Below are 20,305 nucleotides of genomic sequence, written 5' to 3' on the forward strand. Positions count from 1 at the left end.
ATATAAATCAACTATAAAGAGCTTTTAAAATTATATAACACTAGAAAAGTAGTTGAATATTCAATACTACTAGTGACATCTTTTTCTTAGGTGATTCATGATCACCAAACCCCACCACATCGCTGTCACAACACGTGTGAATTGAACTCGAGCTTATTTAACAATACTTGCAAATAGGACTCGAGCGTGTTTGTTTGTTTGTTAAATGCAAATGATAAAGAAACAAGATTGGATTGCTAATTAACTGCAAAAGAAATTGTTCAACAATCAACTGTTGATTAGAAGAAACTCGAATAACGAACCTCAACAAATGTACTGGTCCTCAAAAACAACATTTGGGAATTATTTCTACCAAAACTTCATAATACGGAACAGAAAAAACCTGCATTGACTGTTTCCCGACACGTGTCAGCACTTCAGGGCTTTAAAGCCAAAGCAAGACCAAACTTCGCACCCTTGTCAACAGCTTTAGTATCAACTTCTCCTGAAAGTGTAAAAAAGGACTTCGGGCGCCACTCGTGCTGGAGCACTGCACTCGCTGTTCCCAAGTTGTTGACCCGGGCTTTGACCGTGGTCAACGCGTCCAATGAGTACTGAGTGCCCGCCAAAATGGTGTTTGCATTGTTTGAGAAGCTGTGGATCACCTCTGCACCTACTAATGTATTGGTCAAAGGCTTAACGATATGGTAGTAGGAAGCGTTAAGTGTGTTGCCCTTGTCATTCCTGTATAACCGACATAATACTTCAAGTGTCACCCTTTCGAAACAACATTTACGCATTTTATATATCATGCGTTACGCTGATATATTATTTTAACATTCGAAAAGAAATTTTTAATCGAAGCGCGTTGACAACTTACAGGGTTAAAGAAGCAATAAGATCAGCATTTGAGAAGCTAAGGCCAGCATTGTATTTGGTGAAGTCTCCAGTTTTGGTGTCGAAAGACACATCAGCTCCAATGGAAGCAATGTTTGTTCCCAAAACACCAGAAAAGTTCACGATCGGGTTTGCAGTCACCCCAACACTCGCACAGATTCCAGCGTAGTCATGCAAGTATTGAAGTTCAATCTAATGGAAACAAAATTATCGCCTAATCAGAAAATATTCTAAACATATTCTACATCGATTGAAAAATATTTCTGTGGTTTCTCAAGTAGATTGCATACCTTGCCAGACCGTTGATCAGGGACTTTAAAGCTGATGATTGTTTTAAGCCCGGGTATGGGTTCATCAACGGTGATAGCTGTGGAGAGCTAGTAATGATGCAAACAATTCAGTTAATATCCATACCAGATAGTACAAGAGATGATGTAGTTAAGACAAAATAAATGATTGTCTTACATTGGAGTTGGTGTCCACTTTGATATCAGTAGTGATGTTGTTCCTCTTCAGTTGTGTGTTGACATCAGCAAGAAATACTTCACCTTTCTTTACTCCAGATGATGTGATTGCCTACATGATGTGAAAGTTCACAAGTTGAGAATGTAAGTCGTGATGCAAATGACACTAACAAGAGAATACTTCAAGTTGTTGGATAGCATTTGATAAGGCTTTATCAGACATACATTTTTTCTTAAATATATGTCTCAAATAACGTAAACAACCAGATTATGAGTCATGCTATGTCTCAGTATACTAACACTGATCCATCACATATAAAAACCTCATTAAATAACACATCAAATTAGTGAATTATGCCCACAAATCGGTTAGTCACAACCAAAGTTGTATAAGAGCAACAATATGCTACCTATCCTACTAAGCCAAACAGTTAGACACATATGAACCTGAAATCAATCAACAAGAACCTTCGGAGAAAGTGTCGATCAATATTATACTTGCTAAAAGATTACAAATGGGTGTATTGTATCTTTCGCATCTAGTCAGAAATATGCCAAATCAGCAAGCAATATAAATGTCCAAAAACTACTATTTGTTATACAGAAGTTGGAAACAAGACCAAAAGAAGTCAACACATAGAAGACAAGAGAAAGACATGCAAACCCTAAGAGCAGAACTCAATATGCACACGCACTGATGTTAAACAAAGGCCATAGCACTCTCAAATGTCGATGTAGATTGCAAGCTCACAATTACCGTATATAGAGAGGTCATTTTTACCATTTAATAACAGTCATAGCTTAGTAAACGTGTAAAATAACCACACAACTACAAGAGATGCTAACAAGATTCGAACAGAGTATCCTTAGCTTCGCTTGCCAACGACTATATGATTATAGTCTCACTAGTCACTACAGGTAACTACTTCAGACACATCAGAATGTTAAAGGCACATCACCATCTGATGAGGAATCAATGTTTAGCATAAACACCATCAACAATGCAGCAACTCAGGTAGGCATCTAGAAAAACATAATTGAAATTCTCCTAACTAGACTCCCTAGAAAATTAGAAATGACTTTTAACACTTCTAATTTTGCAAAACTAATGACGTTTATTAACTTTTCAAATATAATGTCATATCACAACAGACTACTGCCTATACAATTATATGAGTTGTAACAAAGAAGAACGGATGTCTGTTCATCAACATAAAACATGATCTGAAATTGTGAACCACAAGCCTAGCAATTTCCACTTTCCAGAAAAATGAATAATTATACAATCAACTATCACCTACAAACGGATGTTTGTTCATCAACAGCATAAAACTGGATAATTACATAAACAACAGCTACATTCATACACGATAACCTACTGACACTTTTGCAACAAGGTTAAGCAAATAAGCAGACAACAACGATTAAGCAGATCAACATGTTATAATAATGAGAAAGTAACTCACAACTCCAGTCGGTGAATAGGTCGTGATAGTGAACTTATGATCCGCCTGGTAATCCTTGTACAGAACATCTGCATCAAACAACAAACAGACTCAAAATCATCTTCTTCTAATCCAATATTCCTAAACGAAAACAATCGAGTATGTAGTTACAATTGCATAGTTTGATTTAGGTATTTTGTGTATATGAAAATGAAAATGTGTTTACAATTGTTTACTTCAATATATGTGAGTATATGTGTATATATATATATTCAAAATACCAAAATCGAACTATATCTTTATAAAACAAGATTCAAAATCAACTTCTTCTGATCCAAAATTTCAACACGAAAACAATCATATACGTATATATCAAACTAAACAATCGCAAATACATATATACACAAAAAAAAAACTAAACCGAACTACGATTCTATAAAACAGATTCAAAATCAACATGAATACAATCATATACATATACATGCAAATATATCAAACTAAACATTAGTAAATACATACCTATACACACAAAAAACCTAAATCGAACTGTAATTCTATAAAACAGATACAAAATCAACATGAAAACAATCATACACCTAACACGCACATATATCAAACTATACAACTGCAAATACATGCTTATATACACACAAAAAACATATGGAACTATAATACTATACAACAGATTCAAAATCAATTTCTTCTGATCCAAAATTTCGACATGAAAACAATCATACACATATACACGCACATATATCAAACTATAGAATCGCAAATACACATTTATATACACAAAATACCTAAATCTAACTATAATTCTATAAAACAGATTCAAAATCAACACAAAAACAATCATACACGTATGCACTGCTACATGCACATATATCAAACTATAAAATCATACACTCACATTCATATACACAAAATAAACCTAAATCGAACAATAATTCTATAAAACAGACTCAAATCAATACGGATACAATCATATACTTATACACGCACATACATCAAACTAAACACTCACAAATACATACTTATATGCACAAAAACACCTAAATCAAACTATAATTATTCAACATCAACATGAAAACAATCATACACCAAACACGCACATATACCGAACTATAAAAACGTAAACACACATTTATACGCTCAACAAAAACCTAAATCGAACTGTAATTTTATAAAACAGATTCAAAATCAACACGAATACAATCATATACCTAACACGCACATATATCAAACTATAATTCTATAAAACAGTTCAAAATCAACACGGATACAATCATGCACGCACATATACCAAACTACAAACTCGTAAATACATACTTATATACACAAAATGCCTAAATCGAACTGCAATTCTATAAAACAGGTTCAACATCAACACGAAAACAATCATATACGAATAAATGCACATATATCAAACTACAAAACCGTAAATACGCATTAATATACTCAAAATACCTATATCGAACAGTAATTCTATAAAACAGCTTCAAAATCATAACAAAAACAATCACATACCTAACACACACACATATCGAACTATAAAATCGTAAATACATACTCATACACACAAATAAAACCTAAATCATATACGTATATACGCACATATATTGAACTAAACACTCGTAAATACGTACTTATATACACAAAAATACCTAAATCGAACTATAATTTTATAAAACAGATTCAAAATCAGCACGAAAACAATCACATACCTAAAACACATACATATCAAACTATTCAATCGCAAATACATTCACAAATAAAACCTAAATCGAACTGTAAATCTACATATACGCATGAAGAAACAACGAACCTCTGGCTTTTTTGCCGATATCGGAGTAAAGTCCTGGACCTTTCACCATGATTAACTCTAGCTCAAATTGCAGATTCCGAACCGAGAAGCACAGAGAATCAAATCAAGCAGCCAGAGACACAGTCACAGGCTCAGCTATATGAATGAAATAGGTGAGTGTAACCGTTTTACCAAACCCTAAATGGCTAGATTCTATTTGGAGTACAACTGGTAATGCGTCATGTACATGCGATTAGTGGCTTGTTGGTGAGTGTGAAAAGTTGCTGCTGACGTGTGATTTGGTGTGTATGGACCGTTGGATTAAGTGAAGCGGTGATTGGTGTGGTTCTATGGCCGTAGATCTGAGAGGGTTTTAGGAAATGGGTTCTGCATGATGAGGGTATTTTTGGAAATTAAATGTTTTGGTGACTCATGCTATATTTTCTCTTCGGCCAAAAGTCAAAATTAATTTTATTCTGTTTTATATGGGTTTGTTTACATTCAAAAAAAGTTATGCTTTTGTGTTGGCATAATAATTGTTAAATGGTAAACGATTGTATGATTTTTTTAAGAAATGTTCAAGTTAAATTTTGAAGCCAGCTTAAGCTCGGTTAAGACTATAATCGGATTAGGTTAGGTGGAGCCAGCTCAATTGCCCAAATAACTGAACGAGGACATTGACACCTCTTATTTTTATTGAAGGGGGAGGTGTGGAGTCTACGTAAATTTTCTTTTCATGCCCAATAAATCTAGCTCTGATAGATCTAATTCAATGTTTCGGAAAAGGAAAAGTCAAATTTCATTTTGGTTAAACGTTTGGTCAAAAATACTCTGTTTTGATAAAATATTTTCATACTGCTTTTCATGGTCTCGAATTTTTTCCCCAACCAACAAGGGCGGACCTACCCTTATGATACTGGAGAATGTCGTCCCCTATGAAAAAAAAATTTAGTACTATTATAGTGTAAAAATCCTTATGAACTCTGTGAATATATGGCAATGTGAACTAAGAAAACTTCTCGTCTAATTAGAAAACTATTTGGGCCCGTCATTACAAACCAATAGAATGTCTTTTCCTATAAAGGTACGTGAATATTGTGATGTGTCTAGCTTTTGCAAGATAGACCAGAGTCAACAGTTTGGAAATGGGTTGGGCCAAGTTTTATTTGATTCAAAATAGTAATCTGAATTGAGGAGTCCAACGCATCTTTAACGTATCAATTTTCAAGTATAAAAATTATTGAGTGTATAACGATAGTTAACTTAGCCTCTTGAGCGGATACTTCCACAACAATGATTAAATGGTTAATTACTAATTAGCAACATTTTCTTTGTACAAATAAAACCAGGCCACTAATCTCTATTTCTCTCATCCACAAAATATTATGTTTCCCCTCATTTTTTCTAGGGATACATCTCCACGGGTTTCTATTTTTAGTATGGTTCAATGTAATATAAGTTAAAAACATTCCATCTAATTTGTTCATTTTCTCAACCTCCGCCCTTTGAAGGCCACATAGAGGCTGAGTATTTTGCTTTTGGTAGCTGGACTGGTTTTAAAAAGATCTGATGTTAAATATCAGATTTTAATTAGACGACCAGACTAGCTACCTGTAATTAATCACAGATGGAAGTTTTACGCGGTTGTAACCAGGTTTTTGTTTTATGTTTTGTATTTGCGACAATTGTCTCATTGTCGATGGCTCATAGTAACAATACTGTTGGTAACCTCACAAAACAGCATAATAAAAAAACTCGAAGATGCGTGGCCCATAACCCTATTGACAAATGTTGGATGTGCGATCCACATTGGAGTAAGAATCGGAATAGGCTGGCTAATTGTGCCAAAGGGTTCGGCATGGGACCTACGGTGGCAAAAAAGGCAGAATTTATGTTGTGAATGACTCGTCAGACGAAAATGTAATTAGCCCAAAACCAGGCACCCTACGCCACGCAATTCTCTTGCCTGAACCACTATGGATCATATTCTCGGGCAATATGAACATAAGGCTCACCCAAGAGCTTATATTCACATCCCACAAGACCATTGATGGTCGTGGGTATGATATCCACGTGGCGGGTGGGGCCGGTTTCATGCTCCAATTTGTTCACAATGTTATAATTCATGGCCTTAAGATGTACGACATTGTAGAAGGGTCCGGTGGTATGATTAGATCTAAAGATGATCATGTTGGAATACGAGGAAGAAGCGATGGCGACGCTATATCAATCTTTCGATCCTCTCAGGTTTGGGTTGACCATTGCTCCTTTGCTAGCAGTTATGATGGTCTTATTGATATTGTTGCAGCTTCAACTAATGTTACTATTTCAAATTGCTACTTCATCAACCATGACAAGGTATGTGTGCACTACTTTAAAGTGTGACAATCTTAGCTTTAAAATAGATAGTTATATTAGGGGTATTGACTAAATGATATGGTATGAAAATATCATTTGTAAAATATAAGAAATAAAAAAAATGTAAATAAAGAAAAGCAACTAAGAGAACATCAGTAAAATGGCCTTAGGGCTATTATTTTACCCGAAACCCGAACCCAAACCTAAACTAGCCCGATCCGAAATACCCGAACCCGAACCAAAGTAACCGGGGTTGGTTCTTGGGTCTGATTTCTAGGTTTCGGGTCAACCAGAATAGACTATTTGTTCTCGTTCCACCTATTATGGTTGATCGACTATTTATTGTTTATATATCTTTTCTATTTAGGGCTAATAACAACCGCAATCAAATAATATGTTGCTTTACCGGGTTATGTTTATTTATTATTTGGTTATTTACGTAACAAAATGTGTTGTTTTAGTTTTCGTGTTGTAGCTTTTCTTTACTTTTATTTTCTTTTTGTTTCTTTAGATACTCGAAACCCGATTAAACCAGCCCGAACCCAAATAACACGAACCCGAACAAACCGAGAGAGATTTGGATTGGGTTTCAGGTCAAAAATTAAAACTTTAAAACCCGAATAACCCGACCCAAAAAACCCGAAGAACACCCCTCCTAAATGGTGTCACTAGTGTACATAAACGGTCCTTATGTGTAAAATGACTTAAATACTTCTAGACTTGAAAAAAATAAAAGGTCAAACCTCATTACCATATGACCAAAATAGAAATTTACTCTAAAAATAACTACTATCAAACATTATTTGTAAAACATTACTTAAAACAAAACATCATTTAGCAGTGTGATCAACTGTTTTTCTTTTCCGACATGCAGGGTTTGCTTTTTGGCGCGAGTGATAAGACCCCCGAGGACAAGATACTAAAGGTGACACTTGCTTACAACCATTTTGGTAAAGGCTTAACGCAACGGCTACCCGCAGTTAGATTCGGGTTCGTTCACATTGTGAACAACGACTACACACAATGGCACTCGTATGCCATCGGTGGTTCTGATGGAGCCACCATCATCAGCCAGGGAAACCGGTTCGTGGCATCAGACAGTGCACAAAAAGAGGTCACAAAACGAGAAAAGGTTCCGGAGTCCACGTGGTGCAAGTGGACGTGGAGAAGTGAAGGGGATTTGATGTTGAACGGTGCATACTTTCGGCAGTCGGGTAACCCTCATTGGGCTCAAAGATATAAGGGTTACCCATTGATTCGAGCGTTGCCAGCGAAGCTTGTGCCTCACCTCACGAAGTTCGTTGGTGCCTCACTTAAGTGTAAAAGGGGTACCCGTTGTTAACCGATGGCGATGACCCGATTTTATTTTTTAGGAGTAGGAAAGATTGGTAGTGTTTTAAGAATGTATAATAGTAACTCGTGTACAGTTTTCAATTTCGTGTTATGTCAATTTTGAATCATGTTAGGACGTCGAAAACATTGTTCTTGCTACCACTATCCTGTTTTTCTGTTATATGTTATGTGTTCGTTGTACGGTTTCAAACGAATAAATCAAAAATTAATTGAACTGAATCAACAGACTAAAAACAAATTTAAAGTGAACTGCGGTTTCATCCCTTTGGTTTGTCTAAATATGCGGTTTTAGTCTAATAGATTCAAATTTGCGATTTCCGTCCCTGTGATTTCATTTCACTCGCAATTAAACCCGAATTCACTAATTCCCTTAAGTCTAGTCGTTAAACCCATCAACATGTCCTTCACGTTAGGGGCATTTTTGTCCTATTTTTTTTCCCCAAATACACCCCATTTCCTCACGTGAAGGGGCTTTCGATTTAAGACTGGGTTTATTCGGGAAGAAAAAGGACAAAACCACCCCTCACGCGAATAAGTTTAACGACTAGACTTAACGGAGCTAATAAATTCAGGTTTAATTGCAACTGAAATGAAACTACATGAACGAAAACCACAAATTTGAAACTATTGGACTAAAACCGCATATTTGGACAAAGAAACTGCAGTTTACTCCAAATTAAATTACAAATCTGATTTTAAACCGAATTAGAATTGATGATTCAGTTTTAAGTTTCACAAGAACCTGATTTTGTTTCAACATGCTGCTGCTGAAATGAAAACATTGTAATGCAGACGTTCAACATTCATACCGATCATTTCATAATCTATTGTCACATGCCGAGCTCCCATGAAAATAAGAATGTGCGAAGCACAGCCACATAAACATCCTATCTGTAAACCGATAAAAGTACCCAAATTACACTACAACATAGTTAAACCCCCTAAACGGATAACTAACATAACTCAAGGAAGATTTAACGAACATGTTCTGAAACCTAACTACTGTCCGATTCATCCACATCCACAGTAGCGGGGTTCTTATAGCCACTGACTTCGTTTTGATACCTCTTCTTATCAACCTGAGCTTTTGCTTCATATGGTACTTTCTCTTCGGCTGTCGATCAAATCATACATATTAAAAAAATGTTTTTTAATCAGTGGAAATTCTGACAAAAGTCAAATCTGTTTACGAACCTGTCAACTTGTTCCATCTCTCTCCAAGAACCCTCCCCATATCTATGAATGCGATTCCTGGGATATCCTTCTTCACATTCTGAAATAAATTATGTTAAAGTCAAGTATAATCGTGATAATAATAATAATAATAATAATAATAATAATAATAATAATAATAAAAATAACATGAAGCTATAGTAATAGTATTTGACAATTAAAAGCAGGGCTTTGAAACACGGATCCGCCTGGTTGAACCGCCAACCGGTGGGTACCGGCGGTCCGGGTGAGCCTATTTGAACCGTTTTGAAGCAATCAGACCGGTTCTGGCGGTTAAGGGTTAGACCGGAAGACAGCTGACCACAATCGGACCGGATTGCAAGAAGGACCCCTACGGTCAGATCTTATGTTATGGAAACTATGAAAAAGAGTGCAGCTTCGGTGGACACCGACGGCTGATGCATGCAAGAAAACGTGTGCCGCTTGTGGTTTTGTGAAATGATGCAGCATTAAAGTTTCAAAAACAGGGCAACTTTCGATTTAACTACTTTCTTGTTGGGCTTTACGACCCACATTTCATTTTACTAGTCTATTAAACAATAAATAATTGTATATTAATGACATCATCCGGGTCAATGTCCAGTCCGACCTACTGCACGGTCTGACCTGCGACCCGGTAAGGCGTCCGGGTCGATGTCCGGTCCAGGTCTGAACACATTGATTGAAAATTGTATTTTAACTAACCTCCCGTTCAAGCTGCGAGAAGAACATGAAACCACTCATTGCTCTCTTTGGTGCATTGGGATCCTTTTTCTTCTTCTGTTTCTTTTTCTTTGAACCGTCATCGGTACTGCTTCTCTTCCTACTTGAAGATGGTTTAGATCCACCTGCAGCTTCTTTCTTGGGTTCCTTTTTGGTAATTTTCTGATATTATAAGTTAGCTAGTGTAAGAATAGTTCTGATTTGTAGACATCATCCTTATGAAAACCAACATATATATTACTTCTACTTTTAACAATTACCTCTTTTTCACCTTCACTGTCACTACCATCTGAGTCATCTCCCCCAGAATCATCAGTAGGCGAGCCTTCATCATCTTTTTCAGCAACAAAATCTTCATCCTGTCAAAAAAATAAAAAAAAACATATAAAAAGTGAAGGGCATAACTTATATGGGTCAAAGCAGGTGGCAATTGAAATAACAGGTCAAACGAGTATAATTTTATGACACTTTCTAAACTTTAATTATTAAATTAAGGAAAATTGGATTCTAATAATCCAAACTATCAAGTACTGGCCAAATAATCCCAACTAACAATGTGACTACTAATAATCCTAACTTTCAGTTTTGTTGCCAATAACAATCCTAATCTAACAAACCATTAACTCCGTTAAATTTTTGATGACATGGCATGTTATGTGTCAATTACTTGGATATTTATTAAATTAAATTCTGTTATTAATAAAATAGTAAAATACCCAATTCCTTCGTCTCCTTCAACCTATAACCCCACCCACCCAAGTTCTTATTTATCCCCACAGCCGAATGCCACCTCCCCACCGTCAGACGCCACCATAACTAGCGCCGAAATTTGAACAAAGGAATAGAGGCTAAAATCATTTCCATTAGTTTCAAAGGCTACCTGAAATCACTTCCACCTCAACGACAAAGTTGCCAACAGACCAAAAATGCCACGTCAGGTCAATTGGTAAATCGTTATAGCACGAGAACTATATCTGATTTTCACTATTCGCTCACATAGAATCATATATCACGAAGCAATTTTGACTTTTCATAGACAATTTCACGCTAAAATCAGAAGTTAATTTCATACGCACGATGAATAAACTATTACACCAAAATCCATCACAAAATCTGTGGGTATCATATTCTACACGTTTGACTTTATAGTTTACAATTTAATTTCATGTATGTTGCTTAAAAAGGACGCATCCTTTATTTCTTTGTTCAAATTCCGATGGTTATGGTGTTTTCCGGCGGTGGTGATGTGGTGACTGGCCATGGGGTGGTGGCTGCCATGGAGGATAAAATAAGAAGTTGGGTGATTATTGGGTTAGGGTTTGGTGAGGTTATAGATTGAAGAAGAAACTGGGTATTTTATTAATAACCGAATTTAATTAATAAATATCTAAGTAATTGACACACAGCATGCCACGTCATCAAAAATTTAACGGAGTTAACGGTTTTCTAGATTAGGATTGTTATTGGCAACAAAAATGAAAGTTAGGATTATTAGTAGACACATTGTTAGTTGGGATTATTATTGACCAGTACTTGATAGTTTGGATTATAGAATCCAATTTTCCTTAAATTAAATACTTATATAGTTCAAAAATCTGAATAAGGGTCGGTCAGTCTTAACTCTTCTGTACTGATAGCTAAACAAAATATGCATGTGTCAGTTTTAAGCTCAAGCAGAACCAATAAAAAATAAACGATTGTTGACAGTTCAATTTTTTGTTTGGGTTTGGGTTTGGGTTCAGTTTTTTCGGTTTAACCATTTAGGCTTGAAATTAAAACTAAAACTGAACCAAAAATTCAGTTTTCACATAAACATAAAACCAAGCTGCCGGTTTCTGTTTGAGTTCGGTAACTTCGGTTTGGTTTTTTCAGTTTATTTGGTTTCATGCACACCTCCAGTAACAGTTACCCGTTTTGACCCATTAACCAACCCGCATGCCCACCCATTTACCTCCTCATCACTCTCTTCTTCACCAGCTTCATTCTTGATACGCTCAAGATGAGGGTCAACAGCATCATCATCCTCATCACGTAGAGCAGCTGCAACGCCGTCTGTAGCTTGAACACCACCACCCAGATTCATGATTTTTAGACCCTTTGAACTTCATCAGATAAATAACATGTTAGTATTAATCCATATTAATGATTTCAAAACTGCAAACGGGAGAACAACTTGTGCACTCACCTAATAAAATTATACAGGTTATGATATTCATTTCTCTGAATATTACGGAAAAGATGTTCTTGCTCGGTTTTCAGTCTTATAAGAAGATCAAAGTAATGCATGTTTGAACCTCCAGCAGCATGTCTCTCAAATTCCACATAATCGATCTATAGTGCAAATGGGTCAGTTTACAAGTTTAGTAACACCTGAATTCAATCATGAAATGGATCAGTTAAGATGATGTCATACCTCATCATGAAGAATAAGAGTTGGCGGTTTTGGCAAAAAGAAAAAGCCCTTTTCAAGAGGATATAAAACACCATCTTCAGCTTTTAGTGATGATTTTACAGCATAACCATCCTGACTGCTACGGAATTTCCCAGGTCTAGTCAGCTTTGTACTAGACAAACCACGCAAGATCATAGTGAAGACTTCATGAATAAGACCCTGTCAAATTGAAGAGCATCAAGTCATTCAACAGCATGCATGTTGTGTAAAACTAGAGGTAGCAAAGGGGTGGGTCTAATAGGTTACTTACAGGTTAAAAACAAGACATTTTGGTACAATTAAGTCAGCCCATAATGCTTTTTTGCCAAATATTGGGCATTCTATATAATTTTAGTGTGTCAAGTATGATTTCAAAATTATTTTATTTTTATAATAATCTGATCTTGCAAATTAAAAGGTTTAGAAGGTTTAAAGCATAGAAACACACTTTGGGCGAGTTTCTATCAGTTCAGCCCATTTGGCCTGCTAGAGATAGAACAAAACCCAAATCAATCCGTTGATGAGTAATCAGATTGAAATTTTCACTTTGATAAAAAAATACTTAAATTGCAATTCTTTTAGATTTATGATGAGAAAGCATGAGACTAGAATCAGTACCTTATATGATGGTTCTAACTTGTCTTTGTATTTGGAAGCATACAAGTCATCATTCATTATTAAAGTGCTCTCAACCACATAATCAGTTTCAAACTGCAACAACATAAGCAGATCATAGTTATCAAATGCGAGAAGCGCTCTAAAGCGATGAAGATGCGTCTAGAGCCTAGGCGATAAGCGCGCACATTAAATTTTTTTTTTAACTAAAGTTAAACATCTTAATAAGAAAATTGTATTTCCATCCCAGATCTTTTCTGTTGAATTGTGAGGTTCCAACATCAAACTGAGATTGAGAAGCCATTTGCTAACCAGAATATTAAACTTAGATACGAGATAAGAAATAGAAAATGCAAAAGAAATAAGGAACAAAAAATAATTAAAAACTTATAAAATAATAATATTTATATAAAAATTATGATAAAATAAATATGTAAATAAAACGTGATACAGAATAAATATGTATGATGTTACAGAATAAATCTATCTTAACTTGAATAAATAAAATAAATATGATACACAAACAAGAATTATGTTTGATGTTAATGGTAAATTATGTAAATATGCCTTTTTTTAGGTAATCAGTTATTAATTTACGTAAATTTGATTATTTTTCAGGGAATCCTTATTTATTAGTTATTGATAAATCAAAAGAAATCAGAAAAAATAGCAAATTTCTCCAAAATGTTCGCTTTTTTCCTCGACCAACACTAGTCGCTAAACATTCGCTTTTCTCTGAAATTGCGCCTAGACGAGCGCCTCCGCCGCTTTTGATAACCATGAAGCAGATAAACATTAAACGGAAGCTATACGCCAGAACAGACTAGTGAGCTAACAAAAATACTTTAAAAAGCAGGGTGAGAATAATACCTGCATCACTATATGCGGGTACAAGGTTTGACCTTTGCGGATAGGTGGATCCAAAGTTACAACAACAAAGGTATGAGGTTGATTAGACTGCATAAAACCAATAAGATATAAATAAACATTTTTCAGTAATGTGTCACGCTTATAAACAAGTGGTAAAAAGAGATCAAAGAAAAAACCTTTGGTAAAACAAAAACACGAACTATGCTGCTATATTGGATTTTAAAATCAGTGGCTTGCCCTTGAAGCCGTAAAAACGAAAGGTGCAGCTCAACATTGTATCGTCCCCTACAATATTAATTGACTCGTTATGTTCAACAAAAAAAACAAAAATAAAAATAAAAACAGTCTTGACACAAGCAAGCAGAGGATGTACCTTGGAGTGAGAATTGTGATGGTCTCAAAAGTAACAACAGCTTCCTCGCCACCAGCCCCAACATCCGCCATTGACATTATTTTTTCACGGAATACCTAATGAAGTGTAACAATAAGATAAAAAAACATATAACACGTAGCTGAAAAGGCAGCAATAAATAAAGTTAGAAACTTACTTGCGCAGGCGGATGGTTCTCGTCGCCAACAAACTGAGTGTTAGAATTCGGAATGTGGAAACTCATTTCCATCAGGGAATCTTTCTGCATTAGTTTTAAGGAAACACAAGATTTAGTACAAAAATAGAAACAAAAAGAAGGTTATTCACATGAGGTAGTTAATTGACCTCATTTGCACCAGTCGTGTCATCCACATGGAACTCCAAAATGACATCATTCTTTCCTTGAAGCTGTGTCTGGGACACGTCAGCTAAAGATACCTCAAACGCTTGCTTCCCACCAACAAGGAAAGAAAGCATATTACCTGAGAGCATCCAATAAAAATACATGTGAAACTTTAAGGAAATATAACTGCATGCATGTGATTTGTAAACCATTCTGTTTAGTGCACAAAAAATGACAAATCAAGTTCATTTCAGCTACTTATTCTAAGCATTTAACACGCCTGCTTGCGGTGCGCACATATAATGTATATATGTGTGAACCCTTGGGTGGGCAAAAGTAAAATTGCACTAATTTTGACGTTATTTTACTAATCACGTGAAAATAACGTTAAAAGTGGCGGAAGGTTAATCAGGTATCATGTGGTGGCGTTGATAGCCGAAAGACAAGGGCACATGCACCAATCAGCCGGTGTCCCGATGATTGAGTGTTATGTGTCTTATGTCCAAGGCTTGATTCAAAACTACTATCGAGCCGGGGGTCTCACCGGAAGCAGCCTCTCTATCCCTATGGGATAGAGGTAAGGCTGTCTACATCTTACCCTCCTCAGACCCTACCATAGCATTGCTATTGGTGGGATATACTGAGTACGACGACGACGACGACGACGACGATGACGATGACGATGACGATGACGATGATGATGATGATTCTAAGCATTTAATCAAAGAATTAAATATCACACAATACTTAACAAAAAGGTCAGAAATACCAAACAAAAAGAAAACCAACCATTTATATCAAGTTCTCCCCAATTCTTTCCACTGATTGAAAGTTGCTTGTCTTCCGGTGGTAAGCCAAATGAGTTCTGAAAAAAATTGGTCAAGCTAGCCACATCCTGCAAACAGAGTAATAAAAAAAGTCAAGTAAACTTAAGATAACTGAATCTTGGACCTATATTACCATATATCACACATATGAAGATCTTAATAACATGTTCAACATGCGAATTTGAAAGAAAATAGCACATAAAAATCCACCGCCCACCGGATGTCACATTAACATGCAAAAAAGAAATATACCTGGTCACGGAAACCAACAAATTTATATTTGAGGCCATCCTTGACCTGCACACCAAGCTGATTGCTGCGTGGCACCTTCATCCAAGTAATTTTCACAATATCAGCCTTATCAACTTCGACAGCCTTACCACCCCCTTGTTTCTTCCACAACAGACCACGTGTATGAACCCTTAGTTGCCCTGGATTCTGCATTTCCCACAAGCATAAAAAACAAATAGGTGTGTGAGATATTTCTTGTTAAACATAACATACAATAACACCAGAGAACATCAAGAAATTAACATCTAAAAGAACGTTGTAAAGAACAAGTCATCCTAGTGAGCAGAACCAAATTTTTTTTTAAAAAAAAAATCTTATTATGAGCTTAAATTCCACAAATAGGAGAGATAACGTACAAATAGATATATCATACCAACAACAAAAAGTAAAGTAAAAATGACACGGTGGCAATACTGTAATTACTCGGCAACGAGTAATTATTACACTTAAACGAAAAACAAGTGGAGTAATTATTATTATTATTAAGCTACTTCATTTTGTTGTAACGTAATCACTCTATTCATAGTAATTACAAAAATGCCACCACATTCCATTTTCTCTTCGATTCGTATTCTTCGCACGTAAACACTCATCATATATATTAGATCCAGCTCCACACGAATATCAAGTATAAACAAATCTTAAATTTCACCAAAATCACTTCATAATATCACATCTACTATAATTCCACTACCAAAGTAAACACAAATCTAAGCAAATAATATTCCTGCAGTTCAAGCCCTAAATATATAACAAAAAATAAAATTCCATGTGCAAACGAATCCAAAACCCTATGACATAGCAATAATAAGCTGATTCCACTACTCAATAAACACGCCGTGCTCGTTCATCACTTATTTACAGTAACCTAGGGTTAGGGTTTCAAACAAATTAAACACGAAAAATAAGAATAAAACGAAATTAAACTTACGGAGCCGCCACGGCCGACGAGAGAGATGCTGTTGAACATGTGGCCGTCCGCCATGGCTGTCGAATCGATCGATGAAGCAGGTGAGTGTAGAAATTAGGGTTTCGATATTATTATTGTTATTAGAAATGAAGTGATTAAGAAGAAGAAGATATTATTATTATTATTATTATTGTGGCGCGAAATGCAAATAATTGAGAGTAATCAGGTGCATGGAAGCTCCACGGGAAGTACTGTGTGGCCTCAAGAGAAAGAGTTTGCCGCCTAATTGTGGAGAAGAAGACGGCGGGATGATGGATTGAAAGTGCTTAGAGTACAGTTGGCAATCTCATAATTCGTAATGAGATAATTGGTGGGCCCAAAATTAAAAAAAAATAATAATCTGGGTTTGTGGAGCAAACCCAGATTACAATCCAAACTAACCCTTAATAATTTAATTATTCAATTAACTTTTAATATTCGAGCTAAAAAAATAACTAAATACACGATATTTCTTAAAACGAACATTCCGACATAAATTTTATTAAAAACAGACTTCATTAAAAAAACTTTTTTTAAGTTGGGATGGGTTGTGAATGTGTGTTAAAAATTGAGTAGGGTTGGGTGTGTAAATTGAAGAGAGAGAAATTAATTTATTAATGTGAGATTGTTGATGGGAATAGTCTAATATAGTGTGATAAAATAGAAATGTTTTTTCTTTATTTATTTTTTAATATCCTTAAGCGCACGATCACTTGGTTGGAAAGTACACTACTTTAGCACCTGCAATTGAGATCGGGTTTAAATTTCAAAATTATAACTTCCGCTATCCTTTAGTATCACAATGTTGATGTCAGCATAGCGTCATTATGTTTTTCATAAGGGTTTAAGATTCTTTTAGTAATTGTTTACAAATATGTTAAACAATTAAAGAGGAAACTATGATAAAACTTAACTATTTAGGGGCGGTTCATATATAGACGTTTAGATTATTCACTAAAATCAGGGTGTTAGCGTGATTACAACAATCTAAAATTTGTGTATAGTTATGTTCTTTGTATACTTGTCTAAACGTGTTTTTTATCTTGTTACTTTGTAACGTTTTTGTGTCATTAGATTCATTGTTAATTTTGCTTAATGTGAGTTGTGTTCATTGTTAGTTGAGGAACACGCCACTTTACCACTCGTCATCGAGATTTGGTTTAAATTTTAATCTTTTTCTCACTCTTTAAAATCACAGTGTCGATATCAACTTTGTTGGATAACATTAGGTTTTCCAAACGACCACGGTGGGGTGGGGTGGGGTGGGGTGGGGGGTGGTAATTGCTGGCATATTTATGGAAAGGGGGGAGGGGTTATGTTAAAACTTAACTTTTTGTGAGACAATGAATATATAGGTGTTTTAATTATTCACTGAAATCAGGTTTCGAACGTGAGTATAACAACCTATAAATTATGCATAATTATGTTCTTTGTAGACTTTTATTAACGTGATTTTACGATATATGAATTTGTAGTGTTGTTGCATAAGTAGGTTCATTGTTAATTTTGCTTAACGTGACTTGTGTTAATTGTTAGTTTGGGAGTATAGCACTTTATCATACATCATCGAGATCAAGTTTGAATTTCATATTCGCGTCTTCCACTCTCCTTTGATATCACGGTGACGATATCTACTTTATTGGACGCTATTATGGTTTTAGGGAGAGAGGGGGGTTGACTGTTGAGTAATTTGCAAAGATATAAACAGGGTTTAGTGTGATTATAAGAGTACGGTATATGCATAATTATGCTTTTTTAGACTTTTATAACGTGATTTTTACCATATATGATTTGTAACGTTGTTGTGTACTTATGTTGATTCTTACTTTTGCTTAACGTAACTAGTGACTTTTAAAACGTTGTTGGGTAATTGAAGAAACACTAAGTGAACCCTGGACAGATTATAGATAATCTGGGGGTTAAGTAATGTTTCCCACGGATGAGATCTAGCTGAGAAGGCTGTTCTTCAGGAGACCTGCAAAACAAACACCGTAAGCTCGTCACTGAGAAGGGGGGGTTCCTCCTTGTGACCACCCTCCGGCGTGAGAATCAGACTAGGTTGCTCTGAATATAAGAGTATATTAAGAGATTGCTAGATAAGATTGAGATATCAGATGCCCTTACCATTCCAAGATGTTGGAGTATTTATAGCCGAAGGTAGGTTTCCTAGAAGGTACAGCCGGCTGAATAGTATTCATGTTCTACCAACAGTGGATTATGCATAGGCCATACTGGTTGGTGGATAGGTTACGGCCAACAGTAACAAAGTCGGCTGCACTATTCCACCAACTGTAGATTATGCACGTCCCACCTACTGTGGATTATACGCAGGCCATGCTGGTTGGTGAATAGGTTACGGCCAACAGTAACACTATTCTACCAACTGTAGGCTACGCACGCCCCTCAGTAAGAGTTGGTGAGTAGGCAGCGGCTAATAGTGACAAACAGTACTAGAGGGTGCTCCTCCTCGTACTGTTGTCGGTGAGCTGTCACCCTGTGATTGGTTCATGGGTTGTTCTGGTCAGATTGTCTGTCCTATCCATACCTTGGTAGGTATAGTACAAAAGATCTTTCAGAATCATACGGACTGGCTCATTTTGGCGGGATTGTTCCCGCCTTGCTCATTCCTTCATGTGACTACTGAAGTAACTATTGCCTTGTGCGTGTAGCCCTGCTGTCTGCGGGTAGCCTTCCCTGATGGCTTGTATCCGCAACTGCGGGAACAGGCGGGGTACTTCACCATTGGGAGGCTTTCCCTGCGTGTACAGCTTGCGTACTGCGCGTAAGATTCTATGAGCATGGTGGGTCCTGCGGGAGCAGATGGCATTTGCGCAGACGTCCCTGTTCAAGGTGAGTCTTGCGGGACCAACTGGTCTCTGCTGGGACCTACCTCTTCAAGTCCCCCCAGTCCAATGTTCTTCTCATGAATGTTTAATAAAGTGAGGTGAACTTTTGGACTTTAAGCAAGGGGTTTTGAAAAGGGTTTTTAGTTTTAAGGTTCTCCGTGGGGATTCTTCCCGCGGGTTTCCTAATGTCACTTGCAAAAATTCCCGATTTTTTTGCTTGATCTTTGGGTATGATGCGGGTAGGTATGTAACCTTCTCGCAAGTCAGGAGCGTTGAGTCTCACTTGTGTGGATTCTCCTTAAGGTTTTAGTGGTTTTGAACATAGTGATCAATTATGTTTAAACCACCAATTCCATCCTGGAGCCTCAATGTAGTTCTCGACGTTCCCGCTATGCGGGGATGTTATTTCCGTTTCCGCAAGCATTGCCCAGAAGATCCTTCTTGGTTTCAATTCCCTGCGCAGCGCTAGGTATGTGAAGGGTTTTGCCTTAACACTGTACCCGCGCTCGTCTTACGGTTACTTTACTT

General features: G+C 36.3%; 2 protein-coding genes and 1 pseudogene across 2 annotated transcripts; 1 reads left to right on the forward strand and 2 right to left on the reverse strand.

Annotated features, from left to right (window-relative positions):
• Nucleotides 1-215: 215 nt before the first annotated feature.
• On the reverse strand, nt 216-4,749 carry LOC143556165 (mitochondrial outer membrane protein porin of 34 kDa-like). The gene is made up of 6 exons (XM_077045571.1): nt 4,611-4,749; nt 2,807-2,874; nt 1,342-1,452; nt 1,167-1,253; nt 860-1,068; nt 216-723 (listed from the first exon to the last, which is right to left on the reverse strand). Exons 1-6 carry the CDS (start codon nt 4,657-4,659, stop codon nt 417-419), a joined length of 831 nt encoding a protein of 276 aa, XP_076901686.1. The 5' UTR covers nt 4,660-4,749; the 3' UTR covers nt 216-416.
• Nucleotides 4,750-6,216: 1,467 nt separating this feature from the next.
• On the forward strand, nt 6,217-8,518 carry LOC143556146 (pectate lyase-like; annotated as a pseudogene).
• A 552-nt stretch (nt 8,519-9,070) lies between these two features.
• LOC143556166 (FACT complex subunit SSRP1-like) lies at nt 9,071-17,132 on the reverse strand. Its single transcript, XM_077045572.1, has 16 exons — nt 16,914-17,132; nt 15,944-16,129; nt 15,654-15,759; nt 14,867-15,003; nt 14,700-14,783; nt 14,525-14,619; nt 14,328-14,436; nt 14,152-14,238; nt 13,285-13,377; nt 12,649-12,846; nt 12,421-12,566; nt 12,187-12,337; nt 10,496-10,594; nt 10,218-10,397; nt 9,495-9,573; nt 9,071-9,414 (listed from the first exon to the last, which is right to left on the reverse strand). Exons 1-16 carry the CDS (start codon nt 16,965-16,967, stop codon nt 9,296-9,298), a joined length of 1,923 nt encoding a protein of 640 aa, XP_076901687.1. The 5' UTR covers nt 16,968-17,132; the 3' UTR covers nt 9,071-9,295.
• Nucleotides 17,133-20,305: the final 3,173 nt, after the last annotated feature.

Source organism: Bidens hawaiensis, unplaced genomic scaffold (genome assembly GCF_021521415.1).
Source record: "Bidens hawaiensis isolate Kalapana, Puna unplaced genomic scaffold, B.hawaiensis_p1.1 tig00018483_1, whole genome shotgun sequence".
Lineage (NCBI taxonomy): Eukaryota > Viridiplantae > Streptophyta > Magnoliopsida > Asterales > Asteraceae > Bidens > Bidens hawaiensis.